This window comes from Mobula hypostoma, chromosome 3 (assembly GCF_963921235.1).
Source record: "Mobula hypostoma chromosome 3, sMobHyp1.1, whole genome shotgun sequence".
Classification (NCBI taxonomy): domain Eukaryota; kingdom Metazoa; phylum Chordata; class Chondrichthyes; order Myliobatiformes; family Myliobatidae; genus Mobula; species Mobula hypostoma.
Window position 1 is genome coordinate 145,522,655 of NC_086099.1, and position 20,716 is coordinate 145,543,370.

General features: G+C 41.5%; 1 protein-coding gene across 6 annotated transcripts in view; it reads right to left on the bottom strand.

The window, feature by feature from the left end:
* Window positions 1-20,716, bottom strand: part of LOC134343574 (uncharacterized) — a 219,139-nt gene that overhangs the window by 41,698 nt on the left and 156,725 nt on the right. For 2 of the 6 annotated variants that reach the window (XM_063042320.1, XM_063042321.1), the window contains exon 3: window positions 13,670-13,722. The exons of the other annotated variants lie outside the window; for them this stretch is intronic. In XM_063042320.1, the coding sequence (XP_062898390.1) occupies window positions 13,670-13,722 (53 nt within the window). The remainder of the gene's footprint in view (window positions 1-13,669; window positions 13,723-20,716) is intronic. 6 annotated transcript variants of the gene reach the window in all.

A 20,716-nucleotide genomic window follows, 5' to 3' on the forward strand; every position in this document is an offset into this window, starting at 1 on the left:
CCTGAGCTAAAGAGCTGATCCACAAACATTGCAAAAAACTGCTGGTTATCAGTAATCCAAGCTACTTATCTGACCTGGCTCATAACAGTGAAACCAGAAAATATATATATATCTTTGAAGTACTGGGCTTACTGTCCATTTAATTGGTAAAAGCATGGTCTTCTGGTGTTAGGAATCCTTGGGCCTCAGATCAATCCCTTTCTGGTCCTTGCCCTTTAATGAATAAGTAGATGTTTTGCCTGTTATTAGAAAATGCTCAGAGGTAGAGGAGATCTGGAGCAAAAGAATTTCCATCATTTCCTTAGGAGCTTCATTAGTCTCTTACCAGTGTCAGACCAGAGGTGGTAATTGGGGAGAAAGTTTACTATAATTGATCTTTCTGGATCTGGATAGGTCAGTAGGGATTCTCAGGTAAGACTCTTGGATGGTGCGTCACTAAGTGTCTGAAATAATGTCATTATATGTGAAGGAGACAGATTAAGAATGGGGATAAGTTTGATAGACCTGGTGAAGACTTTTAAGAAAGAAGGGAAATTTCAAGAAATAACAGGGATTACAACAGGAAATTTCAAATCATGTGAGAACCTCAGGAAAATGAGCCAGAGGAGATCAGATGATATCTTATTTTGGTATCTTATTATTGGTCAACTAGAATCCTATTCATAAAGCTGAATACTGCCTACAATTAAATCAGGCATAATTGATTTTCGGAACTGACTCGATGGACTGAATAGCCTAACGCTGTTCCTATGTCTTATGGCCTAAACAGCCAGTTTATAGACTTGTTTGATAAAACTATTTGAAAATGTATCATTGCTTTCAGATCAAGTCTTATTACTTTGGTTAAAAATCACTGAAGATGTATCCTGGGCCCAGCATATTGATGCAATTACAAAGAAGACACGACAGTGGCTATATTTCATGAGGAATTTGAAAAGACTTGGTATGTCACCAAAGACGTGCAAATTCTACGGATGGATCGTGGAGAGCATTGTAATTGGTTACATCACCGTTTGGCATAGAGGGCCACAGCGTAGGGTCGGAAAAAGCTGCAGTAATTTGCAAACTCAGCCAGCTCCACCATGGGCACCAGCCTCCCCAGCATCAAGGACATCTTCAAAAGGCAATGCCTCAAAGAAGGAGGCATCTGTCAGTAAGGACCCTCATTACCCAGGACATGCACTCTTTTCATTGCTTCCATCAAGACGGAGGCACAGAAGCCTGAAGACATACACTCAATATTTCAGCTGCTTCTCCTCTGCCATCAGATTTCTGAATGGACCATGAACCCACAAACACTGCCTCACTATTTTTTTTCTTTTTCTTTGCTCTCTTTTTGAATTACTTTCTGAATTTATAGCAACACACACAAAATGCTGGAGGAACTCAGCAGGCCAGACAGCATCTATGGGGAAAAAGTACAGTCGACTTTTCCGGCCGAAACCCTTCAGCAGGGTCCTGCCTAAGGGTTGGCCCAAAAGGTCGACTATACTTCTTTCTATATATGCTGCCTGGCCTGCTGAGTTCCTCCAGCATTTTGGGTGTGTTGCCAGCATCTGCAGATTTTCTCTTGTTTTGGTATTTAATTTATATATTTTTAATTGTAATTTATATATTTTCATTATTATGTATTGCATTGTACTGCTGCCGCAAAACAACAAATTTCATGACATATGCCAGTGACACTGATTCTGATTATGAATAAGCCACTTTAAGGTTTTTGCAGAGTGAAGTAGCATTTGTTATGTCAGTATCAATCTGACTTAATGATGACATCATCAAAGCACATGTTTGTTGTCAAAATCTGACATCTTGTTAAGGAGTTAAATTAAGTGATATTCATGTGTTAATTGAGCAAAGCTCTTTGGACAACAGAAAGGACTAAGGAATAACTAAAGTAACATAATTTGGAAGGTGTTGGTCAGAGCAGAGAAGTAAATGGTCTTTATTGTGGATAAATGGGGCTTATTATCCACTGCAATTTGGGCTGCTTTACACATCGACTTCCTCTGTATTAGACTCAGGAACCCATCTTTTTTATCTTGCACAGTTTCCATTTGAAAATTGAGGGCAGCCTCTGACTGGCCTCTAATTTCAGGCCTTACTCCTTTCCTTTGATTTAGCTTCTGTAACAGTGCAACCCTTAAGAGGCAAGGTCCGTTGGTAGCGTGACCAGCACTGGCTCACAGGCACACTCCCACTCAAAGCTGCACTTGTTCCAAGATGAGATGGACAAGTTCAGACTCTCATTCTTTTTTTTTGTTTATACAAATAGCAGCTTTTATGTGTCCAGGCTTAGCTCAGAAGGCCAGCTGGAATGTGCAGCTGTTGACAGGGTAGCAGTGCATGTGTAGAAGAGAGGTTAATTGCTGTAGATCATTACATCACCAAAAAAAAGTTGTACCTTTTATTATTCCAAACAAGACTGAGCATTTTTATTCATCAGTTAGACATACAAATTTTATTTCTTAAAATAATAAAAAGTAGTTTCATCTGCCATTTTTAAGATGATTTTTTTAAGTATGTAACCCAGAGGCATTTGGTGAAATGTTGAAAAGTTCTTGTCACATAAGCCCGTTATGGAGTACGGCTTTGCAAAGTTTGCTTGTGAAATGGGAAGCAGAGAATATGCATTAAAAGACATTCTGATAAAACAACTGAGGTACAGAACAGACATTTTATACTTTAAGAAGCTGTAAAATGTGAAAATCTGTGTTAATTTGTTTATAAGCACACAGACACAGGCTCGCGAGAATAACTGATCTGAAGTTTAATGCTGTATTTTATTGTTAACATGAATTTGGGAACAATTATTCAAAGTTAGTTAAATTATTTTCATGAAGGCCATGTTCACTTAAAATGAGATGGATTGACTATCTTTATAATTCCATGGATAATAAAACCAATATTTTCAGTTCTGTTCCATAAGAAATTTCTGTAATTTTATCTTGTGCACTTTTAGCCAAAGAAAATGTTACATCATTAGCTTTCTTACTCCTTCTCAGGACATGGACTTGGCAGGTAAGTTAATACACTTTTAGTTTCCCTTAAAAGCTCGGCTTATCTGAGTGGCTACATCACTTTGGTGGACAGATATAAGGTAATTGTATTAGCATGAGATGAAACCACATCTATTTGTAATGATTAGTGAACAACAGTCAATCAGCTCAACAAACAACGGCTTTATTACCATCTTTGCTGATAACTTAAATGTTAACGTCCCCTGAATTGCAATAGTGAATTTGGGTATTAAACTTTATTCAGAGCAGCTGATAGACAATCATTGCGAATGATTTTCAATTATAAATCGCAGTAATGATAGCAGTCAGGTGGCATAAGGAATTGTTATATCCCTGAAAGTGCAAATGAGAGGCCTGACTTTGAATGTAGTTAGTGGGAAGATTGCCACCTTGGATCAGGCAAAAGGGCCATAAACAGCTGAGAGTCACTTTGTAAAGCTGAAGCTATAGGAAGATCTAAAGATTCTCATTGTGGTAACTGTTACAGTGTAATTTACAGCAAGATTATCTGGACTATCATCTAGCCATCCCTTTAACCACTGCTGGCCAGGCTGTTCTAAATTTTTGGCTGAAGAGTTATATGTCTGTGACGTATACACCATTGACTGGTATCTCAAATTGTGTCGAGATCCATATTAAGCTAATGATTTCACTTCGGTACTTATTTTTACTTTGTTGGAATCAGCTGCAAACTTTAATGAGTTCTCTGCATGGTTCATCTTCCTAGTTTTCTCTTTACACAGCAGGGAAAAAAATTTAAACAAGGACAAATGTTCTTACCCAGGTCCCCAGATGTAGAGGTCAGAAATAGGTAGCAAAAGAAAGGATGAGGGAAGGCTATGGAGCTGTACTTAATTTCAGGCGGGGTAGGAAGTGTTTACCTGAGCTTTCACTTCATTTTGCCCCTCACTTAACCATTGTCTTCCAACAGAATATAATGGGCCTTGGCCCTTTGGCTGGGTCTCCAGCGGACTGAAATGTTCGAGGGCAGCAGGAGTATAGATGAAGTGATCATATTGTTGAGATTGCTTTCCTTCTTTAGGCCATGCCAGTAAGCCCCATCTATCACCCCTCCACCCACCAATCCAAGATGATCTTGCGGCCCCTCGTCACTTGTATGGCCAGAAACTGTAGAACATGCACAGGATCTAGACCTGTGTTAGTACTCTCCCTTTCAATGGGTTGGTGATTTTTGATCTGTGTCAGAGGGACTCCAACAGAATCTGAGTAGCAGGCCACTCTGTCCCTTGCAATGGGATTAAAACTAGATTCCAGACAGCAGTAACATTTTCTTTTTGTGTGCCATACTCTGCCAGAGCCTTGGCGACCACTTTTCAAGTGGTTGTCTTGGAGGAAAGATTCTGTGAGGGGTCCCCCACGTCCTTCTCACAGCGCAGTTTTTTTTTTAATGAGGCTGAGTTGCGAGCTTGAACCTCAACCCGGCACGGATGGAAAGCGTGCCCAGGAGCGGCCTAACTGGATTCGAACCTTCGCTCTGGAGTCCAGCACTAATGTCACTGCACCACCAGCCGGCCTCAGTAACATTACTCACTAACAAAGGTCCAAGTCAACATTTCCACCATAAAGACAACAGAGCTGAGAGTGTATAAACACGTATCCTCACGAGTTTCTATTGTAGGCCTTTTCAGAAATTTCAGTGAAAAATATAAGAGAATAAATTAGAGCAACTGAAGTTTCTCGTGCAGCTGTTGTTGGACCATTTGCATGCCTTGATGGTAATGTGCTCACAATATGTATCGTGAATCCATTGACATTTCACATTCTTATGTAAGTATATCTGAGGCTGACTTTGTTCTGTTTATTTTGTGTTATATCTGGCTGACCTGCACTCTACAATTGTACCTGACAAATGCAAGCATTTTGATTCATCACTTCAAGTCAAGTCAAGTTCATTGTCATTTGACTAGCTATGTGTATATATCATACACAATCATATAATGCAGACAACATTTAGAAATGAGACGTTTCCTCGATCCAGGGTATAAAACACAGTAGTACATATAACACATGATAACTTGTATTTAGTGGCACCTTTCACAGCCTCAAAAAACTTTAAAGCCAATGAATGAAGTACCTGTAAAATATAACTCCCATTCCAGTATAGAACATACAGCTTCAATTTGAGGCTAGTAAATTCTCACAAAATATGATTTGTTTTTGGTGGCTGAGGGATAGGTATTGTTCAGGACATGAGGAATAATTTCCTTGCCTTTCTTTGAAATGGGATCTATTACATCCAAAAGACCAGAAAATAGAAAATAACAAAGTAAGTGAACGTTTATGTACACTAGTTTCTAGGTATCTTGGTTAATAAGACGTCAGTTGCTATATGCAGATAGAGAAAATAATGAACAAGTAACATTTTATTCCAAGAGAATTGGAGTACAATTTAGGAAAGGTTTCTTCAAGTTCTAGTATGGATTTGTAACGACAAACATATTTAGTCCTCAACCAGAGGAAGGAAATATTTGTCATGAAGGTGATGCAGCTTTTCCGGAAGACAGTATTATCTAATCAGGAGAGAATAAATAACATTGGCTAATTCTCATTAAAGTTTAAAAGAATGAGAAGTGAGATCAAGGGAACCAATAAGATATTGAAGGAGATCAACAGGGAAGATGCAGGGAGATGCTACTCCACACTGGAGAATCCAGAACGAGGGATCAGGAATCAGTCAAATGAGACTGAGCTGCAGAGAAATTTCTTTTCCTAAGTGTTGTAAATTCTTGGAATTCACTGTTGCAACTATCGCAGAGGGCAATGTATATTCAGTAATCAAATATCTTTGACATTGCAATCAATAGATGTTTGGTGCCTTGAACAAAGAGTGTGTGAGGATAAGTTCACTTGGAACACAGAATTCACTGCGCTGTAAGTAAATGGCAAAACATGTTTGTGATCATCAGAGCCTTTTCTGCTTCATTTTCTTGAAACTTTAATATTCAAGAATGATTAATATTTTTAAACATGGGTATACTGTATATTGCTTTATTTTCCATTGCTCACGTTAATATCTAGTTGCAGGCTGTAAAAATTGACTCTTGACTTTTTAGTTTCTGGTGATCCTTTAAGTTTGAATTACGATAAGCATCATATGCTACTTGGCTGTGATCAAGTATTGCTTTCTTTTGCAGTGGATTCAGAAGACTGAGGTTGATTAGGTCAAAACACACAAAAATAATTCACTTTATGTCATTCTGTTATTTTTAATTTTGTAGTAACTGGGAACAATAAGCTTTACTTAAGGCTGTCACCCCTTTAAAACGTTGATGTGGCTAAATGCTCTCCGGATTGCCACAAGATATAGTAAGTTTCAGAGACACTCTTTGAGCAACCCTTCAGTAAAAGGTACACACTTGAACTTGTCTAAAGTGTACACGTCTGTACCTCTCAAAAGCAAGAACTCACTAAGTACACACATTTTGTAGATTGGCAACAAGATGGAACGCTGAAGGATCACAGTTTTTAAAAGTCACAAAGTCTATAAGAATCCATCGTTTGGATAAGTCTGAGGAAAGTTGTCGCTATTAAGCATAGCAGTCTGAGCTACCTACTTGAGGAAGAAAAGGCAGCACATGCATACCTTGTTGTGAATAAAAAGAGTTGTAGAGGAAGGCAGTGCAAAATAGCAGTTATATTATTTTGATCTATTATGTTAGAAATCATTTTTTTTATGGTGAGGCTGAAAATGCCTAGAATAGCCCACGCGCGCGCGCACACACACACACACACACACACACACACACACTCACTCACTCACTCACTCACTCACCCCTTGTGGCCTCTGCAGTTTGCCATAGAAGCTTGAGCTTCTGGGGTTTTCTGATCATTGTCTTGACTAGAGCCTTTCGGCCCTTGAGCTTTAGGGTTAATCTGGTCAAGTTAATTGTGGCTGGCATGTGTTTCCCACAATCTGTGAATACTTAAAGAGTACTCTTGTTTAGTGCCTTGGTGGAGTCATTGTGTTGGAGAGGATGAATTGTCTCGAGATGTTGCACAGTTGCTCCTCGAGCCCATGTTGGTCTTCCTATGTCTAACCTCTTGTTTCCGTCTCTTCATGGGCAATCTGTCACCCTCTGCTCCTGGGTAGAGCCACGAACATACCGTCCTCTGTTCCTGGGTAGTCGTGAGCCTGCCATCCTCCACTCTTGGGTTCTATCTCTTTATGGGGAATCTGTCATCCTGCGCTCCTGGGTTGAGTCATGAACCTGCCATCCTCCACTCCTGGGTAGAGTCATGAGCCTGCCATCCTCTGGTTCTGGGCTCAAGTGTCAGCGCTTCCTGTGACTGACAGTGGGCTGTTCCTCTGCACTTGGGTCTAGCCCTGTCCTCCGAGAGCACACCGTGACACACACAAAAACCCACCAAACGTACAAGAATGCACAAAGAATATTCTGTTTGAAAATAGGACATGCTAGTTATGCAACAATGATTATGAATGTCTTATTTAATGGGAATGGTGCAATATTAGATCTTTATAATCATAATGGGAGTTTAGGTTACAAAGATATTCTAAAAAAATCTGTCATAGCTTTGCAATCTCAGTGTGCTCTTTGAGTATGCATTGAAAGTTTGTATGAAGACTCACACTTCCAGTCTAAGTTACTAGACCTAGCTACAACTATGGAAGTGGCTTCTAAAAATGTGATGAAAGCTTTGGTGGCAGAGCATATTGGTATAAACATGCTGTAGGGACCAATGACAGGGATAGTGCAGGAGCTCTGATATTGAGCGTACATTATGAGAGATGAGTGGCACAAAAAATGGGTCTGGTGGGAAACTTTGCCATGCTGTACTGGGAATCAGTCAGCTCAAGTGTGTCTGTTCAGAGTAGAAAATTGTTTTAATTTTGAGAAGCAAGAGTGCAAAACAGGACTGTATGCAGGGCTAAACAGAGTTTGGTAAGGTAAGGTAATGACAGTCAAGTTGTGTCCCAATGGAAGGGAAACAGTTAACAGTAGAAAACCACTGAAGGGAGATTTCCAAACACTGAGGTGTGCAAAGGATACATTTTACCAGTTGTAAAGACCACCAGTGGTGCCAGAAGTAATTTCAAATTTAATGATTATTAATCAAATCATTGACATAAATATTGCTACAGTTGATGAGTGCATCATCTTGGGAAGGAATACTCTATATCCAAAGCATTCTGACTGGTTGTATCACTGTCTGGTATGGATGTTCTAAAGTGCAGGATTGAAAGAGGCTGCAGAGAGTTGTCAATTCAGCCAGCTACATCAGGGGCACAACCCTCCGCAACATCAAGGATATCATCGAAAAGAGGTGCGTCAAGAAGGTGGCATCCATGATTAAGGACCCTCATCATCCGGGACAAGACACCTTCTCATTACTACTATTAGGGAGGGTACAGAAGCCTGAAGAACCACATTCAATGTTTTAGGAACAGTTTCTTTCCCTTTGCCATCATATTTCTGAATGGCCCATGAACGCTACCTCGCCTTTCCTCTCTTGCACTATTTATTTATTGTAACTTATAGTAATTTTATGTCCTGCTCTGTATTGTTGCAGGGAAACAAAAAATTCCGCAACACCCAGAAGGTGCTAGAGGAACTCAGCAAATCAGCTGGCACCTATGGAAGATGTTTCAGGTGAAGACCCTTCTTCAGGTCGGAAAAGGAAAGGAGAAGAAGACAAAATAAGAAGGTGAGGAGGAGGGGGCTGTGCAAGCTGATTGGTGAAAGATGAAACCAGGTGAGGATGTAGGCGAGTAGGTGGGGCAGGGGCATAAAGTAAGAAGCTGGGAGTGATAGGTGGGAGAGGTGAATGGCTGAAGAAGAAGAAGAAATCTAATAGGAGACGATAGTGGTCATGGAAGAAATGGAAAGAGGAAAGGCACCAGAGAGAGGTGATGGATAGGTGGGGAGAAGGAAAAAGGAAGAAAGGGGAGGGGGAAATTACCAGAAATTAGAGAAATCAGTGTTCAGTTTGAAGGCAACTCAGGTGGAATATGAAGTTTTGCTCCTCCAACCTGAGTTTGGCCTCATTGTGACTGTAGAAGAAGCTATAGAGTGACATGTCAGAATGGGAGATGGGAAGTTGAATTGAAATGGGTGGCCACCGGGAAGTCCTGCCTTTTGTGGTGAGGAAAGAAGGTGTTTGACAATGTTGTTCCCCCAGTCTACATCAGGTCTCACTGATGTAGAGGACACCACACCAGGATCTCCAGATACAGTAGATGACCCTGATAGACTCGCAGGTGAAGAGGCTCTGAATGGTAGTGAAGGAGGAGGTGCTAAGGCAGGTCTCTTGTGTTTACAATTTCACAACATATGCAAAAGATAATAAACCTAACTCAATTCTGATTCTGATGTTTAACATAGCAGTTATCAAGAAATACGTTAAAGTTGAAGGCATGATTCTGAGAACATGAGGACTAACAGAAGGTGTAATCCTCCATAATAGATTCTGGGAAATGTGATAAGAGGACAGCTGGGAGTTGTCAATGGAGTTAGACAAAGTCAGCATTGGTTTATGAAAGCAAACTTTGTATAACGAACCTGGTGGACTTTCTTGAGTTGTACTTGGTAGATTAGATAGGGGAGAATCTGTAAATATTGTGTATTTGTGTTTTCACAAGACCATTGGTAATGTCTTACATAAGAGGTAAATGTGTGGTACTGGGGTGGATTGAGAATTGGCTAACTGACAGGAAACCGAGAGAAAGAATAAATAAGTCTTCCTTGGGGTGACGAACTGTGACTAGTGAAGTGACATAGGACTTGAGGCCCATCTAATCAGTAAATATGCTACTATTTGACGTCCCATTTCCCATCCTGACATGTCAGTTCATAACCTCTTCTACGCCACGATGAGGCCAAACTCAGTTTGGAGGAGCATAACTTCATTTTCCATCTGGGAAGCCTCCAAGCTGATAGCGTGAGTGAGGGAACCAAATGAAACATTGCCAATGACAATAATCTCGGCAAACTCGAGAGTTTTGAGGAAGGTATAAAGAGGCTTCAAGGTAATTTTGGCAAGTTGATTGAGTGGGCAAATATACACAGGTTAAGATGGGTAAATGTGGAATTATCCACCTAGATAGAAAAAAAAGTATTGTTTAAATGGTGAATGATAGAAAATGTTAATGTACAAAGGAACTAGACCCATGTGTCCTTGAACATTAGTAGGTGAATGTGAATATGAACGAATAACAGGTATTTATGAGGACAGAGGTGTTGGCTCATGGCCAAGTGGTTCAGGCGTTGGTCTAGTGATCTGAAGGTCGCTCGTTCGAGCCTCAGCTGAGACAACGTGTTGTGTCCTTGAGCAAGGCACTTAACCACACGTTGCTCTGCGACGACACTGGTATTGGCTCTAGTGCCCTTCCCTTGGACAACATCGGTGGCGTGGAGAGGGGAGACTTGCAGCATGGGCAACTGCTGGTCTTCCACACAACCTTGCCCAGACCTGTGCTCTGGAAACCTTCCAAGGTGCAAATCCATGGTCTCATGAGACTAATGGATGCCGATTGTGAGGACAGATAGTATGTTAACTTTCATTACAAGAGGATGTGAGTACAAACAGGTCTTATTACAATACTACAAGGCCTTAGTCAGATCACACCTTGAGAACCGCGAGGGCTTGGTGTGGGTGCTACCTGTGTCTAATAATGCCCTGCACTCACTGAGGTGACTTTTTTGCAGGACTGAGCCAGCATATGCCATTATACTTGTCAACATGCTCGACACTCACCTCTGCAGGAGCCTCTCCACACTGGGCTGTGGGAATTCTTTTCTGAGGTGATTGAATTCCAGGAAGCACACTCTCTTCCTGCATAGGAGCTATAATACCAGCCATGAGAGGACTTCCCTGTGGTCCTTTGTGATTTTAGTTTTCTTAATGCTAATCAAAAGCTAGTTCGAAATTATGCTGAATTCAAGGCCAGTAATTCTCATCCTATCTATCCTTCCAAGGAAGTGTTTATTCTGGAGAATTTAATGCCGCTATGGGCATTGCGGCAGAGGGTAGGGCTAGGGAGATTGGAGGGAAAGGATGTTTGCAGGGGAGAGAGTGAAGGGTTGAAGGAAAGTGAGTGGTGATGTACCTGGATCAAAGAAGGTGAGTAGAAGGATGCAAGAGAAAGGGTGGGTGGGGGGTGGGAGGAAAGGCTAAGAGAAGCGGAACTGAGGAATGGTGCCAGGTTAGGACATAGGTGGAGAATGTCAAGGTTTGAAAGAAGATGCATGAGATAGGGGAGGACTAGGTTAGTCAGTATGAAGTGGGGGAACTCTAAAATGGAAGAAATTCAGGCTAGAGGAATATCAAAGGTGAGAGGGGTGATGGATAGTGAGTGAGGGTAGAACTAGCAAAACTTTGTTATCTGAACCTGCTTGTAAGTAATTGAGTGCACGAGTGCTAACAGGCATCTAGGTATGCATTCACTTTTGTGTATGTTAATGTCCATGCAGCAAAGCCTGGTCTCCAGTTGTCTCAGACCCCTTGCCACTACAAGAATGACATGAAACAGCCATCAAAAGTTAAAATAAGTTACTTGTCACAGGCAACTTCTGTTCCTTATCATGAAATGTGGAACCTGGAACACAAGAGTCCTTATAGATAGCCCTCCCAATGACAGAACTAAACAGCCCTCTGCTCTTGTAGCCCAGGTACGCTGACAGTAAAGATTAGCTTTACGTAAAGATCAGGTTGATTGACCACATGGACATTGAAACATCGAAACTTGCTGCAACATTTTGTATCAATAACCAACATAGCCTGAGGATTGTGCATGGGGCAACCTGCAAGTGTTGCTCCACTTCCAGTGCCAACATAGCATGCCCACAACTCACTAACTCTAACTGTACATCTTTGGAGTGTGGGGGGAAACTGGAGCACCCCGGGAAGCCCTCTCCCCAAATTCCTGACAAAGGTGGGAATTGAACCTCGGTCCGTGATCCCCGGCGCTGGAAAGCAAAGTGCGAAAGGCCGTGCTGCTCTGCCACCCTGCCGCCATGAGTGAGAAGTGATCGAAAGGAGGCGGCCAGCTCAAGGAATGAGGTGGTAAGTGCACTTTCTTTTGGAAGGGAATCTTCATGGGCGAGACCTGCTGTCAAGCATGTGTTAGACTTCTGTCGGTTAACACTCACTCTAGCATAGAACCACCATGCTGGGGTCATCAGCACATTTGTCATGATGTTAGTATGGATAGGCCAAAGAGGATCTATACTCTGGTCTCAAGATTAAAAGAAGAACACCCTGGATAACTAATCCCAGAGTCAGAAAGCACAGAATTTTCTGGAATGACTTCATTAGCAATTAGGGAGTAGGGAACTTCACCTGGATCTTTCCCCTGGCAAAATGCCTTGCAGAGAGTATTGTTACAACAAACACTTTGTTTTGTCAGCTAGGCAAGCACAAGACCTCATGGCAACATGCCTGATTCATGCTCTAGCACCTGTTAGATCATAATGTCATACAAACTAAAGGTTACAATGAAGTCTGCATAATTTCAGGTAGCAGCGACTATTGGACTGACCACCTCTGTTATCCGCATTGGCCTGAGCCCAAAACAGAGGCTGCAACTGAAACACTGTACAACAAAGTCATTTCTGAAGGTCTCAAAGACCTCGATAAATTGTTGTTTTGTTTTCAGAAAACGCCTCTGAGGCAACCTGATGAATCTAAACAAATAGGTGCCACAGGGGGTTCAGCGGCTTCTCAAGTCCATCAAAGCAGGACCAGCTAATCAACTGCAAATGCAGGAAGTTCTTGGATTAGATGTTCCACCATATTCTAAAGAAGCAAACAGCACTATGGATGCAGCAGAAAACCCAGGAACTAAAGAGCCAATGATGATCCGAAAGGGAGCTGGATATCCAGCAGCTTACTGTAACCATGACCTGCAAGATTCATCAGCACCATTAAGGTCATCTATTCTCTTAGACACTCAATCCCAACTCTACTGAGAGCCAAGAATGAATGAATGCTTTTCAGTGTTAGGGAGATAGCCAATGTCTTCTGGATAGAATACTTCAAAGTGTTACTTAATTGTGACCCTGTCTTTGATTCTATCTCACAGCAAACCATTTAGTTCTGTCGCATCAGCAGTCCAAACCATCAAGAGGTTGTTTGTCTAATGAAAAACAGTAAGATCTCAAGAGCAGATCTTGAAGTTTCTAAAACTCGGCAAAGAGCAATTTCAGTCACACATTCGCAATCTCATCTTTTACGTCTCTGCAAAATCTACCAAATCCACTGACAAGTTACGCAATATCACAGTCCCCTCCAGGTCAAATCCACAGCACTGAAGCTGGAATAACCTTTGTTGTTTCCAGTGGGCATTGCACATCTGAAGCAGGTAGTCAACATCTATTTTCATCATACCAGTTGATAAATAATTTCAAAGATATTTACAAAGCCTTCCTGAAAACAAGATGGAACTTCTATCTGACTCTGAGAAATCCATTGCCTATGACTGCAGAAAATACACAAAAAGTATTTGAGATGGCACCGAGAATCTAAAAGTCCACATCAGGAGCACAGAAGTCCAGCCTAACTGGCAGAAAGAATGTCAATAATTCCCAAATCTCCTATCCGCCTGTTCCATCAATGACCCCCTGTCACAGCTGCAGCAGATTTGTGGGTCCCATGCCGGCCTCATCACATACCTCGTAACCCACAGAACTGGAGTGGCAACATTTCAACTTCGACCCGGGAAACACTGTAAGAGAAGAAGAAAATCCAGCAGCCTCGGCTAATAATCTGGAGAGACAGTTTCAAATCCCATCATGAAATTAGGGCAAGGAAAATTCAGCTGACATGTACAAATCTTTAATAAAAGATTATTTTCATTAATAGTGGCATATATGTCCTTAAAATCTCACCTGGTTCACTAATGCTCTGCAGCAAATGAAACCTGTTGCTTTACCATTTCTGTGATACCAAATCAACAGCAGTGTGGCTGAGATTTTGTAAAAGCCTGCAAGCCATTCACTTTGAGGGAAATCAGAGGTTGGCACTAAATGTTGGCCCTCCTGTAGAAGAACTTATCATATTTATATTTTACAAGAAGTTAACTAGGAGTTTTGAATCATGTTGATTAATTTTGTAAATGCAAACACGAGGAATTCTGCAGATGCTGGAAATTCAAGCAACACACATCAAAATTGCTGGTGAACGCAGCAGGCCAGGCAGCATCTCTAGGAAGAGGTACAGTCGACGTTTCGGGCCAAGATCCTTCGTCAGGATGTTCACCAGCAACTTTGATGTGTGTTGATTAATTTTGTAATTGCTTTTGTTAATTAACTATATTATATAGGAAGATTTGAATGTGCTTTGGAGAAAATAGTGTATTGTCATTTTAATTCTAATTCATCTCTTAGAAAGGAAAATTCTTTCAGCATGCTTACCTCATTTTTTCTAGTTTTTTGATACAATAGAAGGAAATGGTCTAGTAATTCACAAATGAGTGATGAAATCTGATCTGAATCAAACATGAGTGAGCATTGTATTTGGTTTAGAGTTTTTGCTTTGACCTTCATCTTTAAACTCTTCTGCTTTATTAATCATGTGTTTCCTGAATCAAGTGAGATATTTTGGAGTAAAGAAAATTGTTCTGGGACTGAAGGAGTGTTATATGTGAAGCAGACATAACCAGATGACAAATAGCCCAGTATGACAGCCAAGGTTCATCCAGCTGGTCTCTGCTGCATGATGTGATTGATGGTGTTGATGTTCTAAATAGGCCTCAGATACGCTCTGCCCAAGAATCATAATACAGTCCTTCAGTTTCAACTGTAGAGGCAGAAAAAGTGAGCATGTTCCCAGCATATGGTCGCACTGTGGATGGTGTCACCATGAGAGTTAACTTTATTCTGGCTGTCTGGTTTGTTTCTAAGTAAGACAAAAGATATTTTCACAGTAACAATGAACAGATCACATAGGGGATGTTCATTTGCACTCTAGGTTAATAATAGTTTCTGGTTCCTGCTGGATTCTCTTCTCAGAGAAATAATGCACACATGTTCTCCCTTTGTATTTTTGAAATGTTGATGTTAATAATTTCATAATAGTTACACTTTTAAAATCTAAGTTGATATATTTGAATAAAATTCAAAAATATTCTGTATGAATTTTATATGCAGAATGTCTGTGCATAAAGTTGGTTACATTTAGATTCAGTTCAGATATTGTATAGTTGGTGTATCAAGGTTGAAATAGATGCAGTTTGTCAAAAGAGATATTCATGTACATTTAAATAAGGTCTCTATTATTAACTGTGTAGATGGAAAAGCTCAGAATTTCTCAAAGGATCAGAGACTTACAGTCTTGAAATAACATTAAAATTGCTAGCAATCACTATTAGTGTGTGGTCATCTCGAAGATGAATAGGAAGAGGTGAGGGAGAAATAGAGGACAGGACATTACTTGCACTATGCCTAATTCTGTCTCAGCTCCCTGTATTAATAAAAGGGGTCTTTTATGTTTCTGCTGTTTTCTCCTATTAATTCTTAATCTTTTGATGTTTGTCACATTAATCATTCTTCCCACCTGGAATTTATTGACAAGTTTTCTTCTAAAGCTATGAATACTGCAGCTCCTGGGTTAGTGGCACACTTTTGAATTTATTTCCTTTCAATGGTTAAGTAAAACCCATTCATCTTCCTAATGAATTCTAAACTAGATTCCTCCCTCCTTTAATTTTGTCTTTAATAGCATGTTGGTTTCTGACCAAACTTTGAATATCTTTATGAAATATATTTTGAATGGGTAATTGTGTGACAAAATTTTAATACTCATATGGTACACATTGCTGAATACTAAAGCAATATACAACTTAGATATCTGGCACGGTTGTCCTGGGTTTTATTTTCCGACATTTTGAAACACCCGTTTTGATCTCCATTGCTAGTTTAGTTTATCAGGATCAACATTTGGGGCACCATAATTAATTGAATGCCCAAGTAGGGGGAAGGAAGAATCCACAGCTGTCAGTTCTTGGTGTTTATCCAGAATTTGAAAATACTGTCCATCTGTAGGTATTTGATGAGACTATGCTAGTGATCTATGCTGATCTATCCCATTTTACAAGACTTTTACCCTTTCGAATTCTAGCATTGTGAATGTTCAGAGTACTGACAATTATTATTGTTTTGACAGGTGAACAGCAGCTTTCAAATCATATCTCAAAGCAGCACTGAGCAAAAAAAAATCAAATGAACATTCCTTACACCAATCATGAAAGAGGTGAATTTTGATATAATTCCTGCCCAAGTTCAACATTCAGTTGGGTACATATCCTGGTTCGAAACTAATAGAAATGAAATGACCTCCCAAATAAATTCGTATCCCTGTTATACTCACAGCTAACTTCAGTATCGTGACATATATGTATTGGTTTACATAATGGTAATGGTATATCTCTGCTGACTTCTGGGAGGAAGCCTCAACCTTCAGGAGGGGAAGGGAAGAAAGTGGGGGAAATGATAAACCCTTTCCAAGATGAGGAAGGTGACTGAAGATTAACTGTCTACAGTATTGATTTATCAATTGCTGTTACATCAGCCAATACTATTTTGATTCCTGTCATGTTAGTTTTTCCTTTCTTTATGACCAGCTAACTACCTGGTGTAACGTAAGACTTGATTTTGCAAAGAAAGTGAGAATGGTGAGTAAGGAGCAGGAAGGAGATCCAGGATTTTCATAATTATACGTGTGAAGTATTCCTGCTCCTTCAGAACCTCAAGGATCTGAGAATGAATACATAACTGGACAAAAACTGGCTTTAGGCTGGTTGTCCTTCCTCGGCTCCCTATCCTATTGTTAAGATTACAGCATCAGTCTAATGCTGGGTAAATTTCGAGTCATGGAGTCATAAAGCACTACATCACAGAGACAAACAACAGGAATTCTGCAGATGCTGGAAATTCAAGCAACATACATCAAAGTTGCTGGTGAACGCAGCAGGCCAAGCAGCATCTCTAGGAAGAGGTGCAGTCGACGTTTCAGGCCGAGACCCTTCGTCAGGACAAACTGAAGGAAGAGTGAGTAAGGGATTTGAAAGTTGGAGGGGGAGGGGGAGATCCAAAATGATAGGAGAAGACAGGAGGGGGAGGGATAGAGCCAAGAGCTGGACAGGTGATTGGCAAAAGGGATACGAGAGGATCATGGGACAGGAGGTCCGGGAAGAAAGACAAGGTGGGGGGGGGGACCCAGAGGATGGGCAAGAGGTATATTCAGAGGGACAGTGGGAGAAAAAGGAGAGTGAGAGAAAGAATGTGTGCATAAAAATGAGTAACAGATGGGGTACGAGGGGGAGGTGGGGCCTTAGCGGAAGTTAGAGAAGTCGATGTTCATGCCATCAGGTTGGAGGCTACCCAGACGGAATATAAGGTGTTGTTCCTCCAACCTGAGTGTGGCTTCATCTTTACAGTAGAGGAGGCGGTGGATAGACATGTCAGAATGGGAATGGGATGTGGAATTAAAATGTGTGGCCACTGGGAGATCCTGCTTTCTCTGGCGGACAGAGCGTAGATGTTCAGCAAAGCGGTCTCCCAGTCTGCGTCGGGTCTCGCCAATATATAAAAGGCCACATCGGGAGCACCGGACACAGTATATCACCCCAGTCGACTCACAGGTGAAGTGATGCCTCACCTGGAAGGACTGTTGCCCTGAATGGTGGTAAGGGAGGAAGTGTAAGGGCATGTGTAGCACTTGTTCCGCTTACATGGATAAGTGCCAGGAGGGAGATCAGTGGGGAGGGATGGGGGGGACGAATGGACAAGGGAGTTGTGTAGGGAGCGATCCCTGCGGAATGCGGGGGGGGGGGAGGGAAAGATGTGCTTAGTGGTGGGATCCCGTTGGAGGTGGCGGAAGTTACTGAGAATAATATGTTGGACCCGGAGGCTGGTGGGGTGGTAGGTGAGGACCAGGGGAACCCTATTCCTAGTGGGGTGGTGGGAGGATGGAGTGAAAGCAAATGTACGTGAAATGGGGGAGATGCGTTTAAGAGCAGAGTTGATAGTGGAGGAAGGGAAGCCCCTTTCTTTAAAAAAGGAGGACATCTCCCTCGTCCTAGAATGAAAAGCCTCATCCTGAGAGCAGATGCGGCAGAGACGGAGGAATTGCGAGAAGGTGATGGCGTTTTTACAAGAGACAGGGTGAGAAGAGGAATAGTCCAGATAGCTGTGAGAGTCAGTAGGCTTATAGTAGACATCAGTGGATACTATAACATCACAGAGACAGCTCCTTTGGCCCAGCTAGTCCGTACCTAGTCCCAAATATCCACACCTGGACCATAGCCCATGCCTTTTTCATCCATGTACTTATCCAAACTTCTCTTAGTGTTGCAACCTAACTTGCATCCATCATTTCTGCGAGCAGCTTATTCCACATACTCACCATCCTCTGAGTGAAAAAGCTCCGTCTCAACTTCCCCTTAAATATTTCTTATGAACCCATGACCTCTAGTTCTAGTCCCACACAACCTCAGTGGAAAAAGCCTGCTTGCATTTACCCTATCTATACCCTTCATAATTTTGTATACCTCGATAAAATCTCTCCTCATTCTCCTACATTCCAAGGTATAAAGTTCTAACCTATTCAACCTCTCTCTATAACTTATGTTCTCCAGTCCTGGCAACATCCTTGTAAATTTTCTCTGTACTCGTTCAATTTCAGCTCGGGGCTAACAACCCTGACTGGTCAAAAACCAATTCTAATGGAAACAGCAATGAAGGATCCTTCTGTATAGACAGAGGATGAGGACTTTCATTGCTGCCCCAAATGCCAGTGGTGTGATGGGCGGGAAGTAAGATTTTCAATTGTATTAATATCTTTCCTGTAGATAGGTGAGCAGAATTGAACACCATACTCCACATCTGGGCTCACCAATGTCTTATACAATTTCAACATACTGTAACATCGCAACTCTTGACTAAGACAATTGTGCTGCTCCAAAGAATGCTATATGAGGTCATTCTTACCATCGGCTATTAGACTCTATAATGGGTCAACCCATAGCTGGGGAAGTCCCCTCTTGTTTTACTGTTTGTGGTAACTTACTTTTTATTCTTTCTACTTCTCTTTAAATATTTGTATCTGTGCCCTTGTAATGCTACTGTGACCCCATTCATCTGTGATGCCATTTTGAGGGAATTATGGATCCGTATTCCCACATCCCTTTGTTCTACCACACTCCTCAGTGCCCTGCCATTCACTGTCTATGTCCTATCCTGGTTTGTCCTCTCAAAGTGAAATACCTCACACTTGTCTGCATTAAATTCCATCTGCCATTTTTCAGCCCTTTTTTCAGGCTGATCCAGATCCCTTTTCAAGCACTGATATCCTTCCTTGCTCTCCACTATGCCCCCAATCATGGTGTAATCTTCAAATCTGCTGATCCGTTTAACCATGTTATCATTCAAATCATTAGTATAGATGACAAACGACAATGGACCCGGCACTGATCCCTGCGGCACTCCACTAGTCACAGGACGGGGATGGTGCGAGTTTCTACAGGGGCAATAAATCTAAAGGGGTGGTGGTGGGCAAGGGGGTATCTGAGGAATTACAATTGAATTGAATTGAATTAATTTTATTACTTACATCCTTCATATTCATGAGGAGTAAAAATCTTTACGTTACATTTCTGTCTAAATGTGCAATGTACAATTTATAGTAATTTATAGTAAATAGTATGAACAACAAGACAGTCAATATAACATAGAAATACAATTGTATCAGCATGAGTTAATCAGACTGATGGCCTGGTGGAAGAAGCTGTTCTGGAGCCTGTTGGTCCTGGCTTTTATACTGCAGTACCATTTCCTGGATGGTAGCAGCTGGAACAGTTTGTGGCTGGGGTGACTCAGGTCCCCAATGATCCTGATTTGTAAATGTCCTGAATAGTGGGAAGTTCACATCTACAGATGTGCTGGACTGTCCGCACCACTTTCTGCAGAGTTTTGCAATTGAGGGAAGTACAGTTCCCATACCAGACAGTGGTGCAGCCAGTAAAGATGCTCTCAGTTGTGCCCCTGTAGAAAGTTATTAGGATTTGGGGGCCCATACCAAATTTCCTCAACCGTCTGAAGTGAAAGAGGCACTGTTGTGCCTTTTTCACCACACAGCCAGTATGTACAGACCTCATGAGATCTTTGGTGATATGTATGCCAAGGAGATTAAAACTGTTCACCCTCTCAACTCCAGATCCGTTGATGTCAATTGGAGTTAGCCCATCTGCATTCCTCCTGTTGTCTACAACCAGCTCCTTTGTTTTTGCAACATTGAGGGAGAAGTTGTTTTCTTGACACTACTGTGTTAGGGTGATGACTTCTTCTCTGTAGGCTGCCTCATTATTATTTGAGATAGGCCATTCAGTGTAGTGTCATCAGCAACTTTAATTAGCAGATTGAAGCTATGGGTGGCGACACGGTCATGGGTATACAGAGAGTAAATGAGGGGGCTTAGGACAGCCCAGGGGGGCTCCTGTATTGAGGGTCAGAGGGGTAGAGGTGAGGAAGCTCACCCTTACCATTTGCCGGCAATCTGACAGGAAGTGAAGGATCCAGCTACACAAGGCAGGATGAAGGCCAAGGTCTCTAAGATTCTTGTCAAGCCTGGAGGGAATTATGGTGTTGAACGCTGATCTATAGTCCGAGAACAGCGTTCTCACATAAACATCCTTCTTCTCCAGATGTGTAAGGATGATGTGC